General features: G+C 42.7%; 1 protein-coding gene across 8 annotated transcripts in view; it reads right to left on the reverse strand.

The window, feature by feature from the left end:
* Unc5d (unc-5 netrin receptor D) overlaps positions 1 to 15,930 on the reverse strand; it is a 506,034-nt gene extending 490,104 nt beyond the window's left edge. For all 8 annotated transcript variants that reach the window (XM_076913983.1, XM_076913981.1, XM_076913982.1 and 5 more), the window contains exon 1: positions 15,584 to 15,930. In XM_076913983.1, the coding sequence (XP_076770098.1) occupies positions 15,584 to 15,680 (97 nt within the window). In that variant the 5' untranslated portion in view covers positions 15,681 to 15,930. The remainder of the gene's footprint in view (positions 1 to 15,583) is intronic.
* Positions 15,931 to 22,200: the final 6,270 nt, after the last annotated feature.

Genomic DNA, 22,200 nt, shown 5'->3' on the forward strand with positions numbered 1-22,200 from the left:
TGGGTATGTATGCATTAATGTCTCTGTCCCTGAGGTGGCACTGTTAGGGAGGGTCTGACATCTTCAAGCTATGGAGCCTCCTGAGAGGCCCTTAGGTCAGTGTCCTTGACGCTTGTGGGTTGGGTAACTCTGGAGCTTGCCCTCTTTGGAATTTCTCTCTTTGTTTGTTTTTAAGATTGTAAGATGAGTGCTTCTGACCCTGTTGGGGTGAGCACCCTCACCAAAGCCACCTCCCATCAGTCACTGCAATCTCTAACACTGCAAGTGAAAAGGCTCCTCTTTGTAAGTGAATTACTTCAGGTATTCCATTGTAGCAACAGAAATGTAATGCATAGGCCAAGAGTCTTTAGAGGAGGGTGTGTGTATGTGGGGGGGGGGTCCTCTATTAGTGGGTTCTGCACTGTAGTCTACCCCTAATACTCTGTTCTTGAGTCTCCTGACTTCTATAATTTCTTTCACATTGTCTGACCCCTTTAACAAATACCTCATTTTTTCCAACGGAACAAGAAAGACTAAGGCCCCCTTCCAACGAAACAAATCAGCTGTATTCAGCCGAGTCATCTGAAATCCAGTACCGATAAAAACAGAGCTGATGAAGCAGGTGAATGGTGATGAGGGGCAGTCACCTGCATCCCATTATCATCTCACAGGTTTTCTTCCCAGCCTCAAAACTGATCCACTTCTATATTTACATACATTGCATTTCTACTTTTACATGCATTAAGATGTTGCTTTTCCAGCCTAGGCTCCCAAATCAAGAATCTGCTAAGTACCTTAATAGAGAATGGTCTTGCCCCTGCTGATTAACTGACTGTATTGCTAGAGCCAGGCTGTGTAATCAGCTGACTGCTAACATCAGAGTCAATTTGTTTCTCCTCAGAACTGAAAATCACTCACGTATATTTTCTATTAGGTGATATTACATTAAACAGCTTAGCTTTCCCTCTAGTAGATTTTCATGAAACTGATAATAAGTATGCCTCACAAAGCTCGGGTTTTAGCTTACAGAACAAAACTCTACACCGCGGGCACACAAAGCATTTGTCTGTGATATTCCAACCTAACCCTCGGTGGCACTACTGTACATGTTTGCTCCTTTGGGAGTTTAAAAGCACTGCTTTGGGGTGATAAAAGGGATTTGTTGAGTTAAAACCTGCCCGCCATTTCCGGAAGCAAGATTCTTCACTGATAACTGCTAAATATAGCCAACCTGATTATTCTGCCACCTAATCTCCAAGAATCGGAAGTTTTCGACACCCACTGTGTCTCACACTTTTCCTGCAAAAGTGGCATCCACATGAATAATCATCACGACAGAGGTTGCAGAGTTCAGTGACACAAGCCCAATGTATGGTGGCACTTGGCAAGTTACTGCGCCCATCAGAGATGCAGCATTCAACAATACTGAAATCAATACAATTCAGAGAAGTAATAGAACAACCCAGCACACTCTCTGGGAGGTTGTTCTGTGGCTTTTTAAGGGTGTCATTAGCATGTCACTGCAAACATCCGAAGCTTTCTTCAAGGATGCACAAAGCCAAGTTATACAATAAAAGCACCACCTAGTGTCCTCTCGAGTGAGCAGCATGCACACTTTATTGAGCCCATGGATAACTCAGCAGCAGGTAACCAAGGCTCAACGACGTGGTGCTCACACATGAGTCTGACCGCTCCACGTGTGAAAACCTGGACTTCAACAAGAAACATTGGAGAACTGGTAAAAACTGGGAGACAGTAGCAGAAGCCTCTCTAAAATGATTTCCTTTGAGTAAACTACAAGGTTAGGTGTTCCAAGTCACAGAACTAATGTCACATAAGTTAGCTGAAATGAGGTGAATAGGTTTTCTTTCCTATGAACAGATCATTTTCAAGAATAATTATGTGCAGGAGATATTTACACTCCACCACTGGATTCCTATTCCACAAATGCATTAGCAAGGATACAGGAACTCAAGACGAACTCTAAGTTTCATCCAAACACAAAACAGTCTGTTAAGCAAACCTCTTTAACAGCTATCCTAAGCCCAAGTCCTTCAAATTCTGGTGCCAGCGTTCATTGTTCAGAATGAAGAAGAGATGTAGCTTATTTCAGAGAAATTTCAAAAACATGTAAACATTAAACAAAAGGAAAACATCCTTTGACAAGAGGGAAAATAATCAATAGTCTTTAGTCTTCTGGTGTCATTCTTTTGAATTTCTTTGTGCTTTTATTGATTACTTTCCTTATTTGGGTCTGAAAAGCAAGGAGGCAAGGACATCATTTTCTTCCTAGAAAATGAAGGTCTAGGTTCACCGGCAGGGAAGGTGTGCAAAGCCAGACAAGCCAGAACCCTTCCTTCACAGGACAGTACTTGTTCCCTTATCAGTGCAGGCTCTGCACTAGAGAGATACTTTCCACATGGAAACTTTGTGACTTTTTTAAAACTAGTAGGAGAAGACACAGAAACTTAGTGATCGAATTAGTGCTTATCAGTTATTAAATGAAGGCCACTTTAGGGCTTCATGAACTTAGCTGACAAGCAGAGCACTTGTCTACCATGCAGGAGGTCATGGGCTGGTCCTATACTCAGCGAAACAAAACATAAGGAAAAGGTCATCTCTATGCCTTATGCCTTCCAGGAAGCACAGCTATTTTACACTTCGAGTAAAGCTGTTCCATGTTCACTCTGGCCCACTCCATTGATTTCACATGAACTGCAATACTGAGTTGCATACCCTTTGACCTTTGAGTCAATGTTTAGTAAGCTAATTTGAGGTTTCGATTATGGAAAATTAATAATAAAGTTCCATATATCTGATTTCTTCTAAAAGAAAAATCAACCTAGCAGCAATCAGCCCACATGTCCCATAGAGCAGAGAAGTACATTTTTTTAAAGGGACCTTACCTCTTTATGCTGCTTCCCAGGGTTTCTTCTGCTCAGTCCACAAATATTAAGTTCCTGTTATCCAAAGCATTTGACACCACAAGTGCTTCAGGTTTCAGAGCTGTTCACATTTCAGGACATTTGCAGAAACCTTACTGACTGAGCATTCCTAATAAAAAAAGTGTCAATGCTCTAAACTTCAGAATATTTCTGATCAATGATGTTGAACCTGTAGATGCATTCACTAACAAACACCAATGTAAAAGAAATCAAAACATAAATTCCTTTCATCATTGGTACCTATCTGAAGAGTGCATAAGCCCCAAATCTGCAGCCTCAGTCTCTAAACCCATTACCTTGTCTCACACATTTTACTCCCAGCATTAAGCCACTGGAGGTTTCAATGTATATTTAAGATGACAAGGAATGCCTTATGAAATGACCACAGTGCTATGAATATGTGGGCCTGGAAACAAAGGTGACGTCATGTAATGGCAAAGCCGGAAAGAACTTAAAAGATGAGTGAGTCAACATTCCTCACTTTGCAAAGAACCAGAATGAAGGAGTGATGCATGGAACTCCGGTTAGTCATCTTCTGTTATGACAAGACACCTGACAAACACAACTTAGACAATGGAAGAGTGAGTTGGCCTTCTTTCTCAGTCTTCTGGCTAAGAGCAAGAAAACCAATTCAGATCATGGTTTCAGAGGTTTCAGGCTGTGGTCAGCTGTGTCCACTGTTATGGTCTGTTACATAGGGAGGTAGAACATCACAATGTGTGGCAACCAGAAAGCAAAGAGACAGAGACTGTAATACTAGATGGCTGTGTGTGTGTGTGTGTGTGTGTGTGTATGTGTGTACATGTGTGTCTGTGTACATGTGTGTGTGTGTGTATGTGCACACATATATGTCCTTCAAAGGCACACCCAAGCAACCCACATCTTAAAATTGGTACATGCCTTACATACTTTCCAAATCCTTCCAATGAGCCTAACAATTCTGAGTACACCAGTCAATTAGTTCACTAATTAGGTCAAAGCCCTCATGATCCAATCATCTCTGAAGACATGGTTCGAAATCAAGCATTCAATACATGAGCCTTTGGAAAGAATATTTTATTTCCAAACTGTACTAAGGACCTATATTCTTGACCTTCCAGTCTGCCGTATTAGAGCAGCAGGCAAGCCTTAGCTTTAGGAATAGGAAATAGACAAAGAAAAGTAGAGGTAAGGTGTAAAACCGAGAGTCCCATCAGGTAGACACTGACTTTCGAGTCAAAAAATGTGACCATATCTCAAGCTGAAGTGATATTAATGCCATTGAAACTAATGGCATAGAACTTTGATTATGTACATTTGGAATAATGACGAGATGTGATAGTTCACTAATGTATAATACACACAGAGACAGCCACACATTGCGGCACGTGCTACCCTGACAATTTTTAATAACCAGCTCTACAACTGTCTCCTCTGATAACATGTAATGCAGTACACTTGTCTTGTCACACTGACATCCAGAGGTCGGTGTGCATCCCAAGCTAACTGCTAAACTTCAGTAAACATCAGGTGGATTTATTGTTTGCTCCCAAGTTTAAAAAAAAAAATGACAAATCTTTAAGTCGACATGTTTCTTTAAAGCAAACCCCCAGCACTTACATCCCACCCACACACCTCACACCCGCAGAATCTGTGAACCTCCTGATTGCTTTTTTTAAGGGAAACAATTTTGGAAAAGTCCAGATTCAAGCTTCAGAAAACTCTTCTGACTTCTGATGGGAGCTCTAAGGTCTGCTATGTAGACAGCAAATACATCTGCTTTACAGGTGCTGTACAGGGCTCCCTCCAAGAGGCATTCAGTGCAAAACTCTATTTCTCCGGAATTGAAATTTACTTTGGAAAAATATACATTCTTCCTTATCTTCCTAAAGATAGGTTAAATATTTATTGAAGACACTTATGGAAAATGTACTGGAAGTCTAATTACATTGCACCAGTAAATTCTTTTCAAATACAAGGTAGGAGATTTTGACCTCATTAGATTAAAAAAACGCAGTGGGGGGAAGGAACACACACTAAATTAATAATATAGGCAAGGTATTTATAAAACTACACAACCTGAGGAACATATTTGAATTCTGAATATTCTGGATATGTGTGTGCATGTAGTTGTGTATTTGTGAGAGTGGGCAAGGACATGTACATATGTGTTTTTCTCTCTGTGAGTGTGTGTGTGTGTGTGTGTTGTGTGTGTGTGTGTCTGTGTGTGTCTGTGTGTGTCTGTGTGTCTATGTGTCTGTGTGTACTCACGTACGTGTACACGTGCTAAGGAATGGAACTGAGGACTTTGGGATCAAGCACTACACCACTGATCCACATGCCCAGACTTAATTTTTCTGACATTTAAGATTTTGTTAGTTAGGTCTTAAAATGATTTTGCTTACCAATTACTCCACATTTCAGTGTGCTAGTTTTAATACAGTCACTTAAGTTTCCCCAACCTCCCAACACATTCCCTATTGTTCTTTTTCCCTAGAGAAAGCCATTTCTGCTTAAAACCACAAGAAACCTAACACCACACACCAGGAGGGTAAGGTATGCATGGGAAGGTATGCACTCATTTCATTTTCATTCTCTCTCCATAAGCACACACGCATGCATACACACACACACACACACACACACACACACACACACACCTATTAATTAGGAGCAGAAGGACTCTATCATTCAACTTTAGCCCAATTAACCTATTTGGTAATAAAATAGAATTACATGATAATGTAGTTTAAAAAGCCCTGACACCAATGGAAGACCCAAATTCTTGTCCTAGTGCTGATAATCAGCATGTGACAGGGGCTGTGGGGGGCAGTGGCGATGGTGGCAATGGTGGTGGTAATGGTGGTGATGGTGATGATGATGGTGATGATGGTGATGATGGTGATGGTGATGATAATGGTATTGTTGGTGTTGGTAGCAGTGGTGATAGTGGCAGTGGTGGTGGTAGTGATGGTGGTGATGGTGGTGATGATGGTGATGATGGTGATGGTGGTGGTGGTGGTGGTGGTGGTGATGATGGTGGTGGTGGTGATGGTGGTGGTGGCAGTGGTGATGGTGATGGAGGTAGTGGTGATGGTGGTGATGGTGGTGATGGTGGTGATAGTGGTGATAGTGGTGTTGTTGGTGTTGGTGGCAGTGGTGATGGTGATGGTGATGGTGGTGGTGGCAGTGTTGATGGTGGTGGTGGTCATGGTAGTAGTGATGTTGGTGGTGGTGGTGGCAGTGTTGATGGTGGTAGTGGTGTTGGTAATGGTGGTGGCAGTGATGGCGGTGGTAATGGTGATAACCATTCAGTATAAAGGCAGAGGGGAACATAAAAATTATCACACTATGGGAGTTCCTATAAAACATGGTTCAGAACACAGAAAGATGTTGTAGATACACACACTAAGTAACTCTACTTTATAACAACCCATTATACACTTATTGAAGAAGCAGAGGATAAAAATCTGAAGGTTCCAAAACCAAAGAATTGAAAAAGATGAAAATGCTAATTGCTCTGATTTGATGGGCAAATACACTGAAATATCACCTCCTTCTATGGATGTGTGTCACGACTACCTGTTAATCAAATTAAAAATTTCAAATACCATATAAATCAATTATGATTCAAAAGAGACATTCATGATGTCATTTTATCTTTCTTGAAGTCTAAGAATGCAAACTTTACAATATATTGCGTGGGTAAATACCTTAATAGCCCTTACAGATATTTCATTATTACTCTACAAGTAAAGTTTCCTAAGGGTTTCTGGACAATACTGGGCAGATTTTAGAAAGTACCCCAGTGTTATTTATACCTTAGTACATGAAGATTACAGTGAGACCAGCTATTGTGCTATGGGAAAATCCACTGCCACGTGACAGACAGTAACAGTGAGCAGTGTCATCCAGGTGCAGCAGCAGAACATCAGTCCAGGCTCTTGGTCTTGCATCATGTTGTAACAATAGTAACAATAACCTATGGAGACCATCAGTAACCCAGGTGGACGTGGCTGAATTTTTTTAAAAAAACTGTTTTTCTTCTCTCTCCTACTTCTCTAATTACCCCAAATTTTAGATCACTCCTGAAGTATAGGGAAATTAAGTCAAGCGAACACAATGAATTGAAGGAGCGCTGAAGAGGGTCAGGAAAACTTCTTGACAAAACCTGACACTAGGAATACCCTAATTCTGGGGATGTCAATTTCCGCTTCATTACAAAAAAAAAAAATTAATGAGATTCAGGCATAAGACCCCTAATTATTTCAAAACAAAATCCAAGAAGTAGAATAGTGTCAAATGTCTATTAGTTTATAAGTAGTTGTATGTCTGTCCAATAAACACTGACATTTGTATTTCTCTACCCTCCTACTGAACTATTTTTTAGTCTTGTATTGAAATCTACTTCATACTGGCTTTCAAATGGAAAACAATTCAGCATCTTCTGGGCTCATCATCTATTGTAGATAGACGACGGGAAAGGCAAACTCACAGCCCCCTCTTCAGATTACTAAATCAGCATTTTAAGAGGAATTTGCTATTATTCAGATGGACGTGTCCATTTGAATAGCATTGATTGGTGAGTTCCAAACATCACGCTGTAGCTTTCATAACCCATGACCATATGCCCTCCTCCTTCTCGGGTAGATTTATTGAATTAAATTTAAATAAAGAGAATAACTATGCAATAAATATTGCCCTAGCAGAAGACACTAAAGCTACCAGTACCTCTAGGATATTATTACAAATTTATTTAGAGGTAAATTGTATCCAATCCATAGCCAATTAATTTGTTTTTGGTGTGTTGCCAAAATGTGTGAAGGATATTGCAGGGATACGGCTCTCCTCCTGTTGGTTGGGTGCTTAAGTTAGTCAACATTTCTTCAGTTTGGCCTTTGGGTCCTCCTATTTTTTATACTTGTCTGCCAAGAATCTACCTTCTGGATTCCTGACTTTCCTGGCTGACACACCATAGCATTCAATTCAGCTGAACACACAGCATCTACAAAGTTTAACCTTAGTTCCTAAATATCAGCGTAATAGTTTCCCATCTGATTCTTTCTAATCGTCTGATACAGTGTTGAAGTCAACTGATAACTATACAGAGGTGTCTTTCAAATGATAGACTCATTTGCAGTATATAAAACAGAATTTGAGGCCATAAAATCAATAGTTGGTCCTCCATATCCATCTGTTCTGTATCAGTTGTTCAACTAATTGCCCATCAACACATTAGAAAATCTACTATTGTCTAGTGAGCATGGACAGATTGTTTTGTACTGTTGCCTAACCAACTCTGTGAACCCAACTTTTAACACAGTACTCTACGTAGTCAACATAATGCTTGCATTGTTTTAGGAATTATAGAAAACCAAGGAAGACATTATATAGATTATATATCACTACAGCATCAGTTTTTAATAAGGAAAAGTAGCATGTTTGGGTTCACACAACAGGAATGACTACATGTGCACTAACCAAAGCACATCATTGAATGTCCTTTGAAAGACAGGTTTTCACTATTCATGAAGCTGGGCTTAAAAATACACCTTGAAACAAACGAGCTGTGGTGCACGGCTTCGGTGCCGGCCGACAGAGTGCAGACCTTGCCCTGCTCTCCCAGTTCCCATATCCCCCATGTGACTCTGCCTGAGTCTCATGGGGAAAAAAAAATACACCTTGGGCCTGCAAGATGGACCACGGAGAAGTTTATGCCTAGTGACCTGGGTTCATCCTGCATGAAGGAGCAAGAAGAAAAATGACCAGAATCTTGTCCTATGTTCTACATATACAGTGTTGCACACACACACACATATACACACACACCACTAAATCATAAAAAACATTAAATAACAATATAGATCTTGACACAGCATCCTGTTAGAGTCAATATTAGGAAATATTTTATGTCCTATCTGGCCAAGTTGGAGTCTGAGAGACAAAACACAGGTTTGATCATTTGTATTCCAGAATTTGAAATCTACAAAACTCCAGCATCGAAGGTTAGGGCCACCTACCTTATGCCACAACTGCAAAATTTCAAATGTGACCCTAGGGGGTCTAGTGAAGGCCTTACTACAGTAAAAATGATATGTAAGATTGCCTCCACCTGATAGCTGTATGTGAACCATAAATCAACTCTGGTTAGACTTGGGTCCCTGCCTAACATATCTTACTTATGTATATAAGTAAAAGTCCAAAGTCTGAACAATTCCTAAATCAAAACGTTCCCAAGTATGCCTAAGAAGAGATGCTCAGCCTTACAGGTTTCCACATCAGTCCCGTAAACACAACCCACATATTTCTATCTCTAAGTTCCAGCTCTCCATGTAGAGGGAATGAGACAGACAGCAGCAGTGAGCTGAGCTGAAAAGTCTCCACACACACGGTGCCAAAGACAGACCCACTTCTAAAAGAGAACTCTCAAACCAGAACGGAGTCAGCAGCAGTGCAGTTGGAAGTGAACCACCCAAACTGAATCTATTAACATCTGCCGAATTCGGAAAATTATCCCCGTGCAGCGTGTGTGTGCACACAGTAAGGCCATACAGTGCTGTGTGGCACAAGCAATTAAAAGTTCCTTTCGAAGTGGAAATGCAAAATAGAACGAATATCTATTTTCTATAAATGAATCTAGCCATCTGCCTTGCAAAAGCAGCAGCAGCAGGAGGACCCAAAACAGCAGAAACAGCAGCCTCTCGTGTTAACAATCTATTCTCAAATCTCATGCTCCACATTTTCCCGGCAAACAAGGCTAAAAATACAAGACATGCAACAAATAGTCTTTTGGGAACTGCCATTCCATGGCTGGTGTATTCAATCAGTGTAATATTTTCTGTTGACACTCAAGACTGCGAGAAAGAAAGAAAGAAAAAAAAAAAAGAGGCAAGCTATCATATTAGAAACTGGTATTCAGCATTTTAAGTGTGGTTCCCATCCCAAAGTATACGAAGCTGAATGCGGTTAAGGATGTTGTTTTCATACAACATAAATCTCTCAGATTTATCTGAATATATTCACAGATATATTTAAGCTACTTGAAATTCCTCTACAATTCTGGATACTTAGGAAGATATCATTTTAGGGCTTCTGTCAATAAAATGCAAGAGACCACTTTTATGTGCAGCATAGCTTAGCTGCACTGCATACTGTGAGCTCTTAAGTCAGACTGACTAGGTTTAAGATCTAGCATATCCTAACTCCTCCATGGTCTTCAGGTTTTATTTAACCCTTCCCCCTCTCCCCTCCCTTCCTAGCTTAAAAAGAATAACCCTTGCCACAATGAGTCATTTATGGAATAAATGAACTGATATGAATAGCACATTCAGAACAATTAATGGTATGCACTATAATATCAAAATTACTTCATATCTAATATATTAAAATGTCTTCTTTGTGTGGCACTCCTAAAGTGGTAGAAGGTGCTATCTCTCTGACTTCATTGCCTGCCTTTGGATCCTTTTCCCTTAATTGGGCTGCCTTGTCTAACCTCAATAAAAGAAGATGCACCTAGTTTTACTGCAACTTGGTATGCCAAGACTGATTGATAGCCATGGGAAGAGGAGGAGAGGCTGGATGGGAAAGGGGAGGAGGGAGGGGGGAGAACGGAGATGGGAGGACTTGGAGGAGAGAAGGGAGAGGAAGATTCAATCAGAAGAAAAAGTAAATAAACAGCTGAATGAATGAAGACTGAAGGAGCTGAAAGGGTTGGTGGCCCCATGAGGAGAGCAACAATACCAACCAACCAGAGCTCCCCAGGGTCTAAACCACCAGCTCAGGAGCTCATAGGGAGGGACCCATGACTCCAGCTGTATATATAGGGGAGGATGCCCTTGTTGGGCATAGGTGGGAGAGGAGATCCTTGGTCCCATGAGGGCTGGACACCGAGTGTGGGGGGGGGGATTTCGTGGGTGGGGAGGTGGGAGTGGGGGGTAGGTGGGGTTATATCCTCATAGAAGTAGAAAGAGGGGGATGGGATAGGGGGTTCCTGGGGGTGGGGAGGAATGGGGTAAGGAGATAAAATCTGATATGTAAATATAATATCCAATAAAAAAATATTTTTAAAAAGCCTTCTTTAAAGAATAACCAGCATATAGAGGAGAAATGACTGTTCTCAGGCCAACAATGTAGAAATGAAAGGTGAAGAGTAGAGATGGCTCGCTGAGCATGGATCTCCAGTATCCACTTAAAATGGGTTGGGGGGTCCAAAGGTTAGACAGCCTGCAACCCTAGAACTAGAAGAGCAGAGACAGGACATCCCCGGTGCTTGTGGATAGTCATCCTAACCCATCCATGAGCTCCAGGTTCAGTGAGAAGAGCCTGTGACCTAAGATGAGCAGATCCGCAGGAATGTCAATTGGCAAAGATGCTTGCCTCTAAGCCTGATGACCTGCTATCAATCCCTCAGTCCCACAGCACAGGGTGGAAAGGAGAGCAAACTCCTGCAAGTTTTCCTCTGAGCTCCTCACAGGCACTATGGCAAACACATGCCTGATCTCCTCCCTCTCTCTCTCTCTCCCTTCCCCCATCTCTCTCTATCTCTCTCTCTTTCTCCCTCCTCCCTCCCTCTCTCATGTGTGTTAATAAATAAATGCAATTTAAAAATTAATTAAAATTTTAATTAATTAATTAAAAATTTAAAAATAGTAAGATGAAGGGTGATTAAAGGCTTTCACATGTCAACCCGTGGTCTCCACATGCATGAACACTCGCATACACACAGAAAATGAAAAAGAAGCACATGGCTTTTACATGACCCATGTGACTTAGGGTGGAATGGAAGAGATTCTGTCTTTGTACTGTTTCACAGTTGGTTATGACAGCATCAGAATAGGCAGAGAAAGAGAGATGACAAGGACAGTGTCACTCAGGAGGCATTGCCTGGGGCAAAGACAGTCGGGATGGATGGCAAAAGTATAATCCATTAAGAGAGCACACACTTGAGACTTCTGTTAAGAGGGCACCCCATACTACTACTACCTCCTTAGAGGGGGCAATGCTTGGTTGGATTCAATTTTCATACATGTGGCTCAGGTCTATACAAGAAATGTTTAAAAACAGAAAACAGCAGTAGAGCCTGATATCAAATAGCCGATATGTCCCAGGTAACAGATTCCTTCATAAAACTTTATGTTGGCAATATCTGAACATAGGTACAATATTCAGGGGATGAACACACACACATACACACACACACACACACACACACACACACACACACACACACTACACATTTACAAATAACCTAGGAAAGAGAAGCCAAGTGAGCCTTTCATTCCTTAGCAAGGTTGATCTACATTCTCCTGTTCGACCCTGTCAGTCTCACGAGCCCTGAGGGAGAAGCCTGGGCAGTTGTTGGTCCTCCAGACCCTTCAGAGCACTACCTCAAGAGTGAGACTCATACTTGGGTCACTCACAGAGTGAGAAAGAACTTGAAGAGTTCAGGGGCCTTCACTCCTTTCCTCAGATAAGTCAAAGCAATTAATGTCCTCTCAAGAACTGAGATGCTTAAAAAGATCTCTTCAGCAGGAAGAGAAGGCACCACAGTGTTGCTGTAGCCAAGAGCACAACCTGTGAATCAGAAAGGGCCTGACAGGAAGTTGGGAGGGTTAGGAGGGTTGCGAGGGAAGAGGTGCTTTACCTTCAGTCTTGTGATCAGACTGTACCTTTGAATCACAGGAAGCATTCTCAAATGACTTTACAAAAATGCCAACAGTTCTAAGACATAGATTGGAGGATATGAGCATGTGTAAGTCATATGATCCTCGGTGCCTATAACTTAACTGTGTCCTATCACTGTACCCCTGTAGCTACCGGGGCATATGCCAACATCTAACCGGGTTAGTGACATGATCTCTTCTGCAAATCACAACTCCATCCACCGCACACTCTTCCAAGAATAAAATAAATCAGTATGACAAGATGTGAAGTCAGTTAGCACTTGGCAGGTCACAAGTAACTTTTAAACGTCCTTAGTCTAAGGTGTAAAGTGTCAAAACCTACCATAATGATAGCATCAGGGTGCTATCCTTATACTTTACCAGAAGGAATAAAACTTGTTCTCTGAAGGCATAAGCTTTGCTTAGTAAGGTGGAGAACAGAATACCCCCCCCCCCCGTGTCAGGGCTACTTCCTTCATGCAGGGCCTTGTCCCAAGTGTATTCCTGGCAGAGTATATCTGAAACCAATCATCCAAAATTATGCTCAGGTTTCCAGAGGGTTTTTTTTTTTTTTTTTTTTTTTGAATCAGGTATTGAAGCAGAGAAAAGCTAGAGAGAAAAAAAGATGGTGCCACCATCATGGAAATAGATATGGTAAATCCTGTGAAAAGAGTGTTGCTGATCTCACAATACTGTGAAAACAAATAGTGTAATTCTATATAGCTTGGTGACTAAGTGATGGCATCTTGGATCAAATCCACAAGAGAACTCTTTGATGAGCTACAGTTATGTGTCACTGAGAGAGTACTTGCCCAGCATATGCCAGGCACTGCATCCAACCCCCCTCCACCACACCCCCAGCACCATAAAAGGAAAAAGGTCTTCAAAATATAAATTATTTAACTTGCAAACACACAAATTACCAATAGAACCAACCAACCATACACAGCACATGAGACTACTACACAAGGATGCTACAGGAGTCCACTGCATCCTGAGTTTAATGCACCACACCTTGCCTAAATGATAGAACTTGACACGGAAAAAGATCTTTGATTTGGAAACTTCTATCATGTGTGCCCACCTGCCCGAAGCCCGGTGTGAGAGAATTCACTGGTTTTGTAGCCCGTTTAATGCTCATTTCTTGAAGTATCTCCCAAAGCTGCTAAAGGTGAATGGAAACGCGACGAGGGAAGCATTACTCAGATTTACTGCTCCATGTGTCTCGGGCATTTCTATGATCTGTGCAAGACATTTGTTGTACATAAGCCTGCCGAGTGTACAGTATGTTTTCCAGGAGACCTTTACAGAACAGCTTGCAGACAAGAGGTGCTAGCCTCCTTTCACAGCCAGCAAAACTCCATCCAAAAGGCTGCTGGCATGTTCCCACCTCTTGTTTTGAGCTGGCTTAAAGACAACTCCACACACCAAATTCCAAGGGTCAGTACCTGGAGTCAGTCACCATGAGCTATCCCACACTGTGACTAGAAAGTAGAAAGTCAGACATTTCGGTCCTCGTGTAGAAGAAGGAGAGAGGCATATGCACCCTACTTCCCCCCTAACAGTGTAGAAAACACTCAGAGTTGCCTGAGCAGTTAGGCAGTCTCCAGTTCCCTGTAGTAAATTAAATGGCTGAAGCCCATGCTCTTCCAGCAAGAGAAAGAAACACGCCTCACTCTCACACGTATTTAAAGCCTTTCCTTATGTTTTGAAAGCCTGCTCCATTATAAAAAGGAAAAGAAAAAAAAAGTTCAGGAAATGAAATGCAAATAGGCACAGAATAGGATCATGCCGCTGAAAACCTCCATCCACCCTTTTAATTCCTCTTTCCAGGCGGCATCGCTGCTCCCAACACCGTTAGCTTCTATTAAAAAAAAAAATGAGATTATACCAGTTCTTGGCATCTTTGTCAACCCTTCCAAAGGCCTCACAGCTACTAGTGATATGCTCAATAGACAGAACAGAAGGAGAGATAGTTAGCCCCGGTGCCACCTCTTGCTAGACAAGCGTTAGGTAAATCATTTAATGCAATTACATATTCTAAGCCCCGCTGGATGGCAAGCAGCAAAGAAGACAGGTAAAGAAGGGCAGGGAATGAGAAGCTTCTGGATTATTTCAAAGGTAGCCTCGGCACTGGGGCTGTCTGAAACTGCCTATGATCAGCTTCAAAACAGGTCCGTGTGGTTTATCTTTAAGTTGATGCTCTGCTGGAGTGCAGCGGATCCAGAAAAAAAAGGTGGGGGGGGGGGGACGTCTGAGCTTATTAGAAGCAGAGATTTCTCTGCTGATCAGTAGGGCCCGCGCTTCTAAGCTGGAATAAGCACCGGGTAGGGAGAGGATGCGCCGAGAGTGCAGCCTCTGGCCAACTGCTTATCCGGCTGGGCACTGCAGGCGCAGTTAAACCCCAGGGTACACACAGCTCCCCAGAGCTCCTGCACCCTCGCAGCTTCTGTAAGGCAAAGCCAGTGCTGGCTTAGAGCCAGGGCTAGGGTCGCCCGAGGGGCTTGGTGCAGAGCGAAGTGACCAGCTTGGATGCTTCCCCTGAAGGGAAAAAAAAGCGCAGTCTCTATTGGAACCCACTGGTATTCCTCTTTCCCTACGTACTCTCAAACATCACCGTGGGCGCCCACCCAGGGATGAGCTCGCCCAAGAAGGAAAAGTGGAGAGGACCAAGGCGAGAGAGGTTGTAGTGAAGACGAGTTATCCAGTCTGCAACAACTGAGGGGCGGAGGGGTCGGGGGTCGGGGCGGTGGGCAGGGGGGGAGGTTGGAACATCCGAGCCGGTGCAGAGACTCAAGGGTGGGGGCCCCAGTCAGAGCAACCTGTAGGATTACTGCAGATAGCAAACTTGGGTTGAAAGGCAGTGGTCCCCTGGAGCTCCTCTACACGGTTCCCACCGAGTCGGGTTCCGCGCGCGGAGAGAAGCAAGCACAACTTGGGAAGCCCACGCCGAAGGTGAGAGTCCGGCTCTCTCCTCCGGCCGCTCCCCCCGCGCACCATCGTCCACCCAGCGCTTACCTCGGGCAGCCGCAGCCCCCGCCGCCCAGAAACAGAGTCCTAGCCACAGGAGCCACCGGCGCGCCCCGCGGCTGCCGTCTGCAACCCCTGTCCCCATGCTCCGAGCTCCTCTCAGGATTCGCTCCTCTTCCACGCCCTGGAAGTCCGCGAGGAACGACGGCAGGGAGCCAACACCAGTAGGTTTCCCCGGGGATGGTGGTCTGTGGCGAGTGTCTTTTTCTCCACCGCCGCTCCCTACAGCAACAGAGCAGGGCTAGCAGATGGGCAGCGGGATGCAGCGCGCGTCCCCATCGCCTGCTGCGGCGCCGCCGGCAGTCCCCGCCGAGCGGCCCGCAGCCCCAGCTCCGCTCCGGGTCCCGGACTACCCAGCCGAGCCTAGAGACCGCATCGCTAATGAGTCCCGGAGCCGCCCCTGCTCCGCCCCTCCGAGCGGCGGCCAATGAGTCACGCCGGGGCGGGGCGATGGGCGGGGCCGGGCGCGGGAGGCGCAGGTGAGTCCGCAGCCGCCGCACGTGCGGGCACCGCCTCCCCGCTGCAGTGGCCCCCGCGCGTGCCGTGCGGGAAGGCAGCGCGCCTGATTCTGGCGGCCCGAGGCGAGGACGCGCGATCGCAAGCTGTGCCGAGCAGCCCGGCCTCTTGGAGGCGAGCGCCCAGCGGCAGAAATGTAGGCTTGCTAACGCCGAGTGAGACAGCGGCTTCCAGGAAACCACGGTTTCGCTCAACTTTTGAGTCTTGATGTGAATGCTTCCACTTTTTACCACCAGTCCTGGGGAGAACCGAAAGGGGATGCAGGGGTGGGGAGTGGAGCGGGAGGAGAAAGGAGAGAGGGAGAATGATAAACTTTAACTGTGCTAATTATGCCCAAATATGAAAAAGAAGAGGGAAAGGATCTAGGGTGCTTGGGGATGCAAGCGATCAAGTTTTCCTTTGTTTTGCTATAAGAAAGCAAAATCTCCACATTTCCACTCCCCGCTTTTGTGTGTGTTTTTTTGTTTTGCTTTGTTTTGTTTGTTATACTTGCCACTCTAGAATCTACAAAGTTCTCAAAAGTTGTCTTACATCATGTCACTTACGTTTTTGTTCATTTCAATCCAGGCCCTCGAAATTTTCTTTCTGGTAAGTAAAGGAAAAGTTCAAAAGGAGACATGCTCAAAGTCTTCAGAGAAGAAACAAAACAGAACACTTGTTTAAGCTCCCGACCCCCATCCCTTCTCAGTCCCCTTTTGTTAGATGGCTTGATCTTAACTGATCTTGGAAGGGCCTTAAAGTTGCCTCTTTACCCCATCCTCTGGAGCAGACTACTGGCTTCAGGCAACAACCTTAAGACAGTTGGCTTCCTGTCCAGGGCTTCACAGTCAGACCATGGCTTTTGGTCAGAAGCCCTCAAAATGTCCCCAGGACTTAGCTGGTCAGAGAAGGAAAAGCTTGGCTTGAAAGACTGTACTGAACCGGGTCCCCAGTGGCTACCAAGCTCAGAAATCACACACACAACAACAACAAAAGTCTTGTCAAAGTGCTTCCTGCTCCCAAACACCTTTATATGGAGAACAAATGGCTTAAGGTGTAGTGACTGTTGTGGAGAAGGAAATTGCACTAACTTACTTTCTCCTGAAGACAAAAGGGATGATAGACAAAGATTGATTACCTGATAAACAGGTAGAACATCCCTCTCTGAGGACACCAGGCTTGTGCATGTCAGTGGAAGGAGATGATTTTTCCTTCGAAGCTCTTGCAGCTCAATAACAAATTTGGGTCCTGGTGGAGAAAACCAAACTCTGGGGAATGGATACTTCAAAGCAAAGACTGATGTGGGGCCTGGCCGGGGACCTGCCTAGAAATCTCTCTAGAATCTTGGTAAATGAGGGGTTTGTCCTTTCCTTCTGAGAAGGTGAATGGAGAATTAATCTACCAAATACGCCTCACCTGTCTCCCAGAAACTACTCATTCATTGCCTGCCTTCCTGTCTGCCCCAAGACTATGTGGCAGTCCTGTTACAAATGAGAATTTCTGTTTAAAAAGAAAGAAAGAAAAAAAATAGTTATATTTTCAAGATTCTATGACCATAGTTAATTCTTACTATTGTCCCCACAGGGGGCAAACATAAAATCAGTTTATTTTTGGGCATCTGAAAAATAGATAAGCTAATTTGACATTAATAATTCTAGCAAAAATGATGAACGAAGTGGTAAAATAACAAAATTACCTTTGAACAAATCCTAATCTTAAGGAGTAGGTCTTCGTACCTGTTTTTAAAGACGACTCTACAAAGCTGATATGTTATCACTATTAGAAGGTAAGGACAATGAATTTGACTTTAGAAGAAAATCGCCCAAGGCCGATGTCAGTAAATGGTTGCCGACCATCAAGAACAAGATCCATTTTGTGTAATTCTGAATTCACAGTGCGAGCCACAGGCATGTCTGGTCAGTGAGGTTTATCTAATTATTGGCTCAGCAGACATTGCACCTTCAGTGTTACCTGAAGTGTTGCATGCCCTATATTATACACTGTATATTAATTATGCCATATACATGAATTTCCTGCATGTGTATAAGTTGGGCTATTTTAAACCTGTACAGCTGCTTCATTTGTGTAGATAACCATACCTATTTGGACAAAGCAGTTGAGTAGTTATCACTCAAGATTAGTATGTCTGTCCAAGCAGCAACAACATACCATGTGAGAAGACTGGGACTAGCGAGATGAATCATGGGTAAAATGGCTTGCAACATAAACTTGACACTCGAGCTTGATCCAGGGACTCAGTGGTGAGAGGCGAGCACCTGTTCTCAAGAGCTGTTTTCTGGTATCTACAAGCATGCCTTAAACACCCGTGCATGCACACACACTAGCTTGCACATGTGTATACACACACACACACACATATACCACATGCACTCCACATGCTTACAGACACACACAGTAAAGAGGAAGAGGAGGAAGGGGAGGAAGAAGACAAAGGGACTCAGCCTCACACTGCCAAGAGCTGGCTGGTGGACTTAGGGCAAATCAGATCCTCCTGTTTCCTCTACCAAAAACTGATGTTATTTGACTAAATTTTATAGCCAGTTGCATTTGAAAAGTCATCAGTTTCTAACTGTGGCATATTGTGATTTTGAATACAAGTTATTCAACTGAACTTGAAATTAAACTATGTCTTCTGAAAATGAAATAATTGTTTTTTAAACACACTGTGGTCCAGGGAGATTATTTTGGATTTTAGTTAAGCTATAATATTAACTATGACCCAGTATGTCTTAGAAGGATCAGGCTGCTGTAACAAAATACTGAAGAATGACTGGGTTCTAAATAATATAAATTTATTTCTCACAGCTATGAATGCTAGAAAACCCAAGATTAAAGTGATGATGGGTTCAGCATGTATTGAGGATCCATTCTCTGATGGTGCCCTGTCACCTGTTACCACAGAGTCAAAAGGTGAAGGAAAAGCCTCTTGTATGGAATCATTGTTCCTATTCATGAGCTCTTCGGCTTCAACACAATTGGAAGAAATGCTTCAGCTGAAGTTCCTTCTTCCCTGGTGAAGTTTGTGTCAAGCTGACAAGCTATTCTAGTAAATTGGAAGAGTTATTAGCCAATCTGCTTGAGGAAGTAGCAAAACTCTAAGGAAAGTGAATAAGGTAGAAATAGGAAAACCACTTCTATACAATGCAGAAGGAAAATGGGAGGTTTTCAAGGAAAGGCTTGCCAAGGAGGTGCCCTTCCTCCTTGAGATCTCACAGAAGTTATTAATGTTATGGAGGTGACTTTATTCCTGATGAAGATGGATATAGGGGTAATATTTTAAATGGAGATTACTGAAAAATAACATCAGTACTTTAAAAAGAAAAAAAAAAAGACTTTTGACATAAAAGCATTCAAATGAAGAGGTGATGTCTTGACTGCCCAAAACAGTAGATTATCCTCTCTCAGGATCTGCATGTGACTCATTTCAAACAGAAATAAAAACAAGATGGTGAAGCCAGTAATATCAAGACCTTTAGGCCCAGAGCACAGGTACAGTTGGAGAGAAGAGCAAGGCTAAAGACTGTTGTAAGGCTTCCTAGAAGAAGGACTGAACATAATATACAATGTTTATCTGTGCTAGAGTTTACATCCTCTATGGGCTTAGTGGGCAATTTGAGTTTTAATGGCTGTTAAAATTAATTTTTCTAGGAGCTTAAAATAAGTTGCTTCTCTTGGGCATGGGCCACGGACCAGTTATCTCCCGACATTTGTGATACAACATTGCAACTTCCTCTCCCTTGAACCTGCCCACTGTTTATGAAGATGCAACTAATATCTATCTCCAGCTCTGCAACTGCTGGATGTTTGTGATAAAAAAGCCATTGTCTCTATTTAATCATACAATTATGCTAATACATGTGGAGAGACTAAAAATCAACCGGACAAAAGGGCAACAGCTGGCAACTTCAATCCGTGAACTTGGCAAGACAATTAAATGAGATATTTTACACATTTCCTCCGGGAATACTGCATGCCAGTCATTTCCCAGGACAGTCGGGTTCAATCGGAGTGACACATTTCAGAAATGCATGCAGCTTACCAGGGGCATGCTGTCATTTCTTCAATCCTGTATGGTCACAGCCTGGCACCTGATCCATGAACGTGCTGGAAAGCAGAGGAGAGAAACGAGTGTTAAAAGCTGTGAGTGGTTCACATGGGATGTCCTGTCTGTGTACAATAATCCAGGTTAACAACCTTCTCTGTAAAAGGCAATATGGGGTCATTTGTTAAGCAAACTCTCTCTCACACAGAGACAAAATTAGAGAGCTCTACTTTACAGATTGGGCTATGAGGCAGCAATAACATGTGAAAATCCAATACATTTGTTTAAAAAGGGCAGCAGGGCACCAAGATAAGACTCAAACTAAACAGGTTTTTCCTGACACTGCAAGTGCACCTTCCTACTTGAACCCTGGGAATCCTCCCTGAACACCAACCTCCCAGAGATTCAGCTCCAGCAGCTGACATGGGCGAAAGAAAAAGAACTTAAAAATAATAGTAAGCACACATGTCTCTGACAGTAAAATGAATGCATTAGTGCTTTCAAAAGAATAAACTTTGATTAGAAAAGACAATGTGTGTTGGCTCAGAGCAGATAGATGCAGCCTTTGCTGTCAGAGGAACAGGCAACCTTTGAGCGATATGACTTTGGCCTTTAGTATCAGAAATGTACCAATTTCCACATCTCCTCACACAGTGGCCTTTGTGGCAGCCCAGGAGGAACAGCCTGATACTATTCCTTACTGGAAGGAAAATGAGCAGGATTCTTACTGTTAAGTGGAAGCTGGCAAAGTCATTTGATGTATATATTCATGTTAGGTTTTTACTACTTAGTTCCATCTCTCTCTCTGCTCCTTCACCATTCCAAAACTTGAGATATTATTTATTCATTCACTCCTTTATCTCTCTTGATCTGGTCACTGGCACTATGTCCTCTGGTGGATAATTGATAACAAAAATTATCAATTATCATCATTTTAGTTAATAATTCAATGATAATTAAATAGAACATGAAGAGCTAAACATTACAGGACTTCATTAATCCTCCACTAGTCACACAGTTATCTCCAGGTGTAAGGATGAAGGTCCAGGGAGATGATGGTCCTGCAGGTTCTCCTCTGAATCACAAATACCGGCTACAAATGTAAAAAGCTGATTAAAGTCACATTCCAAAGTCCTCATCTTTTCATTAATAGCATGCAACCCAGGGATCATTACCTTAAGTCAACTAATCAAAGCAAGCCACTGTGAGAAATACAAGGTTCAGTGTCCAATTTCTAATATATCAACAGGAAGAGGTCCAGTGAGTTTGTCTTTATAAGTAAAGCTATCCATCTTACTCTAGACCAAGAATTAATGTGTACCATAGAGGGTTTGAACATTAAATTTGTAGAAAGAAGAGAATATATGGTTTAAGATAAAAAAACCAAAATATAAAAAAGTATTATAATAAATAAATAGATAAATGGATAAAACAAATAAATCTGAACATTGGAATAAAATACACAGTGTATAAAATAAAATAGTATGGTCCATACAGATTTAGGAAGTAGCCTGTACAGTCGCCAGAATGTAACATGGTTTACTTATTACCTACATATGTAAAAATGCCGTCTGGATAGGATAGATGGGTTCCTTGTAATGCAAAGTCAAAGGCACAGTAGATATGCATCCATTTTCACCTACAGCCCTTTTCATATACATCCTAGTTCCTTGTTTTTTCTTTTCCCCTTTCTCTTCTCCCTGAGACTTGGAGAAGGGACATCTTCTGTGGACCCTTTAAAGGGGACTTAATACCTGTCTGATACATGATTAATAATAAAAGATTTGCAAGTAGAAGATGCTAGTTTTGCAGACAGAATCTTCTTCCAGTTTTTAAATAAAGCTTTTACTTTTATTCCCTTTAGTCTGTACCTGTTCATATTTCTCCGTAAGGATGGAGGGAAAAATGTAATTTCCTGTGTCTTTAAGGCTCAGGCAATAGATTTAAAAAGCATTCATTAGTAAATGGTTGGCAAGCGTTTTGAAAGAAGAAAAGATCTACTTTATATGTTAAGTAGCATTTTACTGAAAATAAAAATTAAGAGACT

This window comes from Arvicanthis niloticus, chromosome 16 (genome assembly GCF_011762505.2).
Source record: "Arvicanthis niloticus isolate mArvNil1 chromosome 16, mArvNil1.pat.X, whole genome shotgun sequence".
Lineage (NCBI taxonomy): Eukaryota > Metazoa > Chordata > Mammalia > Rodentia > Muridae > Arvicanthis > Arvicanthis niloticus.